This window comes from Penaeus chinensis, chromosome 32 (assembly GCF_019202785.1).
Source record: "Penaeus chinensis breed Huanghai No. 1 chromosome 32, ASM1920278v2, whole genome shotgun sequence".
Taxonomy (NCBI): domain Eukaryota; kingdom Metazoa; phylum Arthropoda; class Malacostraca; order Decapoda; family Penaeidae; genus Penaeus; species Penaeus chinensis.
The window spans coordinates 23,920,646-23,930,232 of NC_061850.1; the positions used below are offsets into that span (position 1 = coordinate 23,920,646).

The 9,587-nt window shown below is 39.1% G+C and overlaps 1 protein-coding gene across 2 annotated transcripts in view; it reads right to left on the reverse strand.

Annotated features, from left to right (window-relative positions):
- Positions 1 to 5,085: 5,085 nt before the first annotated feature.
- The window catches only part of LOC125042632 (tax1-binding protein 3 homolog), a 13,656-nt gene continuing 9,154 nt past the window's right edge, over positions 5,086 to 9,587 (reverse strand). For both annotated transcript variants that reach the window (XM_047638399.1, XM_047638398.1), the window contains exons 3-4: positions 9,419 to 9,514; positions 5,086 to 9,155 (exon numbers count right to left, since the gene is read on the reverse strand). In XM_047638399.1, the coding sequence (XP_047494355.1) occupies positions 8,985 to 9,155; positions 9,419 to 9,514 (267 nt within the window). In that variant the 3' untranslated portion in view covers positions 5,086 to 8,984. The remainder of the gene's footprint in view (positions 9,156 to 9,418; positions 9,515 to 9,587) is intronic.

The window sequence follows — 9,587 nt, forward strand, 5'->3', positions numbered from 1 at the left end:
ATTAGTTTACTGAAAGATCTTCCGGATAACGATCTGGAACTGCCTGAATTTCCAGACGCTTGCCTTACCTTTCTTTGCAACCCTGGTGTCGATTTTACCGTCGTCATCGTAAAGAAGGAACCAGCACGAAAAATGTGGTTCCCTTATATTAATCTGTGGTCATCAAAGTACTCTGGAGTCAAAGAAGAAGTCATGCTATGCCAAAAAGCGATATCGGGAGCTGATACCCAGGGCCAACAAAGTGAACCTCCCTTAACCGATCTTGCAACCCCACTGTCACAAAAGGGCACAGGGCTGTCGGTCGCACTCATCCACTCGCTGCTCTGGTCGTGTCCTACAGGCGGAGGCGGAGACGAATTCGGGCGCCTTCGAGCTGAGATTCTCTACAGTCTGTGGACGCTATCCAGCAGCCTTTCAGAGAGCTGCGTTTCGCTTGTGTGTAGAGGTTCAGTTGACAAATTCAACAAGAGCGTTTATCGAGTGTTAGTTAATGACATAGTTCTTTCCTGCAGCCAGCGGATAACTGGTCGATATAATACTATAGGAGACGTTGCAATGTTTAAAGTCGTTGTGAATAAAACGGAGGAGACTATTGTCCTTTGTATGCAAGTTGCCCATTGAATGACGTTACAGCAGATGTTTTAAGTTTAGCATATTCAGTGAGGAAAATCGATGTTATAAATACTGTGATGATTTTTCTCAGCTCTACAGGATTTCATATAATGGAATAATGTACTACTTGTGCAGCAGTAACCATAATATATTCAAGGCCACGGAAAATCCATATCACCTCTGGGACAAAGTGACAATCGATAAAAATAAAAATCTTCTTGTTTTTAAAAATGACACTCGCTATTCGAGTTCCATATACTTCTTAAGGTGGTTGGCAATCTTCAATATTCAACTGTCAAATGCATCCCTCATATACATTCAACAATTACCTTTATATACACTTCTGGAGAACATCCGTCATTTTTTCCTTCCAGCAATATTCATCGCACCACAGATTCACGGAATTCATCAGTAATCTTGAAAGTGCTCATCTGCTCTGTCGAAAATCATCTCAGTTCACTTTGTGCCACAGAACCAACAACCAACTTCCGGACACTGTGTACACAACCGCTTACCTCCTGTTCATTCACAGCTGTTCAGTGAGTATCATGGACAAGGACAAGATTATCCTCCTGTTCCTCGCTGCGTTCAGAAAGACGAAGGTGAGCTCAGACCTGCTTTGCCGGAGAGAGGAAATGGTGGCCATAGTGGAGGCGGCGGCACAGCACGTCAACTACGTCACAAGAGGCCCTCGCGACCATCTCACGCCAGTCTTGAGGACTCTTCGGGCGGCCTTTCCCGGACGCACGTGGCAGGAAGGGGGCGTGGGAAATCAGTGGACTTTGTTCCAGCTGGGAACGTGTTTGCAACTCAAGGACATTTCCAAGTTTCTGCAGCTTCCTACGTAAGAAACGGTTCTGCGGTAATATTTCAGTCGGGGGATGTCATATCAAACCACGCCGTCATATTCCCACTGAAACACGCCAGAAAAGTCAATACTACCCGAGGTCCCGAAGTCAGCATGGACAGTGATATTGAAGCCTTTGATATTGTGCCTTTGCGACCGACCCTCATTCTCTCTTCAAGTTATATGTACATTAGCAAGCTTATGGAAAATCCGACGCCTCCGTATATACTTGACATGCCTCAAACGGAGGAAATGTCTACTGCCCAGGTAAATGCCAAAACAATTTTCCGCGCCACCCTGTATAACAACATGCAGTGCCTCCGAGACATCAGGGAAGGAAAGTTCCAAATAATTAGGAGCGCAGCAAAGCTGATCATGGGGCCCATCCACGACGATCTGATAGAGAGCTCATGCTTCCTCTCTCTTCCTCAGGATATAATTGACATTATGCAAATTAATTTGGCCAATAATCGAACAACCATTAATAAATTCTGGCCTTCGTGTTTGCACAATATGGTTGTATCCTTATTCGGAAGAAATCAGCCTGTAGACTGGTCATACCTTAACTATGGCTGCAAGGGAAGTGAAATTGCATTGCTATCTGTATCTATTACCGTCACCCCAGTGACGGTTTTAGGAAACGTGCTCGTATTGGTGGTAATCCTAGCCACGGGGCTGGTGCAGGAGGCAACTTTCCTGCTGCGGGCATCGCTTGCTGTGGCCGCCTTGCTGCTGGGCGCGATGCCGGCGGCCCTTGCGGTGCACGACTCCATCTCGCTCATGCGCAACGGACTCAGCCTTCGCGACCTCAGTCCTGACACGATCCATGTTAATTTTACCCAGTTCTCGGCGCGCCAACCTCCCGGCTTCCAGCAGTTGAGGTTAGAGAGGCGCGGCTACCTTATGGCTTGTAGCGTCGTCTTCGTTTCCTGCATCGTATCGCTGTTGTCGCTCGCCCTCATGAGCGTTAGGCCGGCGCCTAGTGTCGAATGCATTACCTGGCTTGTGAGCGTCGCCTTGTCTCTCCTCATCAACTGGCGCCGGAGCCGAGGCTTCTCCTTCGTCGGATACTTCGATCCAATCACGAAACTAACCATAAACATGCGGGCGGGCGCGCCGTCCGTCTCCTTCTTCGCCTTCTACCTGGTGGTCACGGTCATGTGGATCGCCAAGAACAAGCTGTCCATCCACTCGGCGGTGCGCGACGAAGAGATGCTGCGCGTGACGTGGACGCTGCTGCACATGGCCCTCCTGTTCGGGCACCGTGGCCGTGGACGCACTGGCCGACCTGCCCCGCACGCGCCCCGTGGCTCACTTCTTCGCCTGGTGGCTCTTCGTGGCCGGCGCCTCGTGGAACTGGGCACTCTACTCCCTCAGCGGAGGGAAATTCCGCAAGCACGTGCTGCAACTGCTGGTGGAGCGCCGTGGCAATGGTCGCGGCGGGAAGAACAACTCGAAGTGGAAGTAGGAACTCAATGAGGAAAGAGGGCGAGGAACTGGGATTGCCGTCGGAGGATGATTCATTCCCAGTTGTAACTACCAGGGAAGGGAATGCATGTTCCAGGTAACAAAAGAATCCTTAATCAGAGGAGACTTTTCGCCCGATGTCTATTTGCATGTTATCCATGACCATGATTATTGGACTTTGGTGCGTGATTCTCAAGCAATATTGCAGCGCGACGTTTGGATAAGAAAGTGCTTTAGTTAGATTAATTTTAACCAGGGCCGGATTGATGTATAAGCTAAATATGCTATAGCTTAGGGCCTCGCATTTTGAGACCGCATAGTTTCGATGACCTTTCAGAAATTATTTTGTATTGCATCCATACGAGTCATTCTTCGGGTTATGCTATTGAGTGAATGATTTCACCGTTTTCAAGTTTCACAAGACCTTTATTTTCACTTTACAAGAGCCTCCAAGCTTGTTGTAATTTAGGACCTTGCCAAGTCTATATTCGGCACTGATTTTAACACTGCAATAAAGGAGGGAAAGTTACACTTCACCAAGGCCAAAATACTAGTTATGCCCCCGTTAATATAGCATATTGTACCATTTACCTAGTCTAACACTAAGAAACTCTTATTTTTTTTATTGTTTTATCGCATATAGGGTACAGAAGAGTTATACATTTGTGTAAAGTGCATGAGAAACGATTGTATCTCACTGACGATACCCCTTTAATTTTAAAAGAAAGTGAAGAGAAAGGGGGAAATCAGGAGCGGGAGTGAAAATGGCAAAGATGTAAACGGAGGGAGAAAGAGAGCTCATGATTCTCTCTCTCACACACACACACACACACACACACACACACACACACACACACACACACACACAACACACACACAACACACACACAACACACACACAACACACACACAACACACACACAACACACACACACACACACACACACACACACACACACACACACACACACACACACACACACACACACACAACACACACACACACACACACACACACACACACACACACACACACACACACACACACACACACACACACACACACACACACACACACACACACACACACACACAACACACACACACACAACACACACACACACACACACACACACACACACACACACACACACACACACACACACACACACACACACACACACACAACACACAACACACACACACACACACACACACACACACACACAACACACACACACAACACACACACACACACAGCACACACTCACAGCACACACACACACACACACACACACACACACACACACACACACACACACACACACACACACACACACACACACACACACACACACACACACACACACACACAGATTCAGAGAGTGAGAGAGAGAAAGAATTAAGCAGAAAGTAAGGTCCTTTTGTGTTCAGAAAAAAAATGCCCTACATTTCTTGTATTTTTTATAACTGATTTCGACATTAATTGCATTCCTAGCAAGCATCTCTTATTAATGTGTAGAAATAATTAGAAATAGATTATTGAAGATACTTGTTTTATTATTTGTAAAACATTTATTTTCTTGATCGCAAGTGCCATTATCACACATTTAGCAATTCACAGTACTAACATTTATTGCTGCAATCCTGACGTTATGAAATAATTCTCAATGTTTTCATGTGCATGGATTTATAGTGCTTATTGCTTAGTTTTACTCCATTGTCCCTTAAAATGTCTCTGTAATTAAATAAAAGTGAAAAAAAAAAACACATGTATAGTAATCAGAGCCTCATTTCATCATTTCTTCACATAGACTAAGATCAAATCTGGTTAACTTAAGTTTATTTATATTTGCATATGAAAGTAAACCAGAATGTTAAGAAAAAAAAATACCCATGATAAAGTAGTTCACTTAATTCTACATTATAACTCTGTTTCTCTGAACATGGTGTGTGTAACTCATTTCATCTCTTTTGTTTCTATTATGGCAATATGTGTGCGTATTTCTAAATAGTTCAGTTGTTTATTATCTTAAAACAATTCAATATTTTGTCATGTACTATGCTGAGGCTCCTTGGGAAGCATTCACTATGTTGTTTTCATCTAGCTTTTAACACATGTGCAAATATATGTACAAAAGGGAAAAGGAAACACAAAATTATAATTTCTTTTACTGGTAAAGCTGCACAAACACAGAAGTAAAGTTGGCCTGAACAGAGCCAACGACTTCATTTTCAAATTTTATAGTTAATTTAGGTTTGGAAAACACTAACACTGTACCAATGAGCAATGATTGGACCACCTAAGTTAAAACATTTGCAAGCTTATTGAAGACTGGCATGAGAGGAGCTTTTCTTAACGTTGTTTAAGAAAGCACAGTCTAAATGGCATATCTATGTTATGGATCAGAAAAGATAATATCTTGTCTCCATTTCAGTTCTTAGTTAGCCATAGAAAATAGGGAGTAAACTCAGTAGTTTTTGTAGAACAATTTAAAAACATTATAGTAAGTTCATATGTCCACAATCACAGGAAAATGTCTATAAAAAAGACAAAACATAAAACAATCATGCCTTGCACATAGTTAGGCAAAGGTTATGCAAACTCATCCAAGATGTTCAAATCTAACAGTACTTGGGTTTGTTATATATTAAGAATATTTCTTTTTAAGTGTAACATATAAAGAAGCCATGGATATCTTTTGTCATGAAGTGAATTTAACTGGGTCTTATTCTTAAACCTATTCTTAATCCTATTGCTATCAGTCTTTATATACTGTTTGGAGTATTATTTGGGACACTTCCTTTTCCTTATTCACTTTTACCAAAATCCTAAATCTTTTGAAATCCTACACGACTTTATATAGCACTAATAGTTATCTGTTAAAACAGACTGATATAGCAGTGGATTCTTATATAACACACACGTTGCTTGATTTTAACCATGATACAAAAACTATCTCAGACACATGATTCTGAGAAATTACCTTATGTCTAACATCAATGGCAGGAAACAAGCTGAAAAAAATCCCATTGAGAACCTTTCTTGTAAACCAGTTAATCAATATAAATAACATATTCAGTGTCTGTATTACTTGCAGTGAACCGACGCAAAATATTGACACCAAGATTTACAAACATTTTAAAAACTTTCACATGTGTATAGGTCCCATTAATAATGAACTAAGAAACACATAATATAAAGTATAAATTATTCAGTCATGTAAATGCTAAATATCATTCTTTATGTGAGTTGTTATACTTACATGTAATAAAAACAGCTCTTTTCATCTCATAATATCTAAATTCACTTTGACATTTTTGGAAAAATATTCTGACTCATAGTTTCCTAGCTGGAGGTTAATATAGGAAAATAGCAATAATTGCAAGGTACTCCCTGTACATTTTAATTTTCCTATCATTACACTGTCAAAATTTTATAGTGTATATGTAAAATTCTCCATTCTGCCTAAAAAAAAAAAAAAAGGCAGGTAAAAATATGATAACAAGAAAATAATTTTGTTATAAATAATCTTAGGAAAAACACTTATGCAGGTACAATGCTATTAGGTCAAAATAATGTAACATTCGGTTTGGCTAAATTATAAATATTCAGTTTTCCCTTTGGTGTGTTGGGACAAAAATGTGTTTCAGGTTTCAGACTTGAATCTGAATCAGGAAATTAACATTTTGATTACACAGCATCTTCCCAAAATTACATTATACTTCCTCAGTTATCACTTTATGTAACAAATTTTGCTGAGGGATGAAAGTAAAAGATAGAGAAAAAATTCAAGGCATCTGTTAAGGAAACCTCAAACACATATTTGTACAGCTCTGTAATCTAAAATAAGTCAACACATCAACAAAAAGGTAGTAAGAATACTTCTTATGAAAATATATATTTTATTCATCATACTGTGACTCATTAAATACCATTATACGTATAAAGAAAAATAATAACCTGACCAGTCTATAAACATTTTACATTTTAGCAAAGCATTCTGGTTTCAATAATTCCTTCATTTTTCTTTAAAGGAGTACGGAATGTGTATCCTCTTTTTTACCCAGTTTTTCCTTCCACAGAACTTATACGAATCTATGAACTGTTCTGAGAAGTGACTGGATAATGTTCAGAATCAGAAAAAATAAACTTGATTGGCACAATTTGCTCTTGTTCGGCCATCATCTTCATGCTTATGTGAAGGGGAAAAGTAAATACTCTTGGCTAATCTCTACAACATTCTCTATAAACCTTATAATATGAGAAGGAAGCCATTCATATTTATCTCTTCTACAATGGCATTTTCTTAGACTATTGTGCCTTATCAATGTATTTTGTGCAATAACACAGTAACTTTGGCTTTGATGCTTATTCTATATAAAAGGAAAAACATAATTTGATTTTATGAACCTAAATCTCTTTCATTTATTGATTTTCTTTTCTCAGTATGTTAGATATTGAGCAAACATTTTGGAGAAGATTCAGTGATTACCAATACATTTGGAAAATCATCATACTCATAATAACAGCACTAAAGTAAATGGTTTACAGACAGTTATTAGCTGCATAAATATATATGAATCTGTGACAATTTAATAAGGCTTTACACTCTTGGTGGATTCACATTCTGAGCTACAATCACTGTCTAGCATAACCTGGAAGCACAACACCTAAATTCATGCTGTGGAATGATCATGTCGTGGAATATTCGTTTGTTGAGGATGTAGGATGTATGGGTATATTTGTGGGAAAATTGAAAAAGCCAGTAACAATGAACACCCTGTTATGATGAAGGAACTGTGGAGGTGATTGAGAAAAGCAACTCAGAAAAAGCAAAAGCACTGGGTTTTCCATTTCTCATAGTGTCATCATGTGGTTATAAAACGTGGTGATGTCACTGCAAGCATATTGAGTACAAAAAAAGCCAAAGCAACACTAACACTTGAGTGCTTCAGTCTCATTCCGCATTACCAAAAGCAGAACCAAACACTTTCGATTTCAAATTCTAAAAAGGATATTGTTTGTGTTAGTTAATTAAATCTAATTATCAACCATATTACTGACATTCTGAGTAACTCATCATCATCATCATCATAATAATAATAATTAATAATTAATAATAATTAATAATAATTAATAATAATAATAATAACAATAATAATAATAATAATAATAGTCATAAAAGGATTGAAGAAATAACAGATATTCTCAATAAAAATTCTAATACCAAGAGACACACTGACTAATGCACACAAAGCAAAATATAAGAGTTATGTTTACTAAGTAGCTGTCCATTGTCCGTGGTTGTCAGTGTACAAGTAAATCAAACAGTTAAAAGCATTAAAAATGTAAGCACTAGTTAAAATGGCCATCTTTTATACAACCTATATAAACAGCATTTCATTATCTTCAGAGTTCCCTTGGCATATAACAAATTCTCCTTATTTGTTATCATATAAATATTCATTGTAATCAAGTATTGTTCCCAATCTTTTTCTGTCAGATAAAATATGATAAGGCTATTCCTCTTAAAACAACTTAGAATTATTTGCTTAACAGTTTAACATGGCAACATCAAAATTCCTTACACATGTAAATGCATTCTTTGCAACCTTACCATTGGTTGGTAACTTTCTTAAGTCTTCTACATATTTCTTGATCATATAAAAGTCAAACCAAATCAATGGATTCACCTGTGACCTTGATGTATTAAATTATTTTAGTCAGTGCATTCAACAACTACCAGAAAAATTGAAGAGGAATGCATAACAAAAACACCCAAAAAAAAAAAAAAAAAAAGAGAGAGAGAGAGAGAGAGAGAGAGAGAGAGAGAGAGAGAGAGAGAGAGAGAGAGAGAGAGAGAGAGAGAGAGAGAGAGAGAGAGAGAGAGAGAGAAAATCATTGCACATGTTACACATCCAATGAAAGCAAATGAAAGAGAAGAATAACAGAACAATGCACAAGATGTCAAGTGATCTCCCGATGAATTAACAATGGAATAACAATAATGTGTACGGAATGACAGAAAGTGTGACACTGTTAAGGGGAAAACGTTTATGAGTGTGTAACCCCTTTGCGGGCCACAAGGAGATTTAGAACAGGGTGCTTCTTAATGTAGTCCACAGCTTTCTTGTGTGTCACCATTGTGAAGTCATAGCCATTGCACTGAAGGATCTTGTCGTGGACACGGAGCCCAGCTCGTGCTGCAGCACTGCCATCATGGACCTGGGAAAGATGACAATGATATTGCATCTGCTACTAATACAACTCCTTTGCAAGTCTCTGGTTCTTTAGCTTTATTATTAGCCATACCCTTTTCCTTCTCATCCTTTCCTTTTTTCTTAGCTTTTCTCTTTATCCTGAGAAAGATATTCCCCTTTCACTGTCCTTACTTGCAATTTTCTTATTAAATGCACTGGCTGATTTCCTACATGCCACTCATATACTCATTCATGCACTCAAAAACTATTTCTCCTTCAAGTACTCACCTCCGTACAGTAAATCCCATTGTCTGTGTAGCCCTGTGGACTTTTCATGAAGTCCTGATCTATTCCACCTCCAATCTTGAATCCGCATTTTAGGACCTTGAAGGCAGAACGGTGGCCAGTTAAAGGACATGCAACAGTAGGTAGTCGGGGTAGTTCAATGTGCTCTACA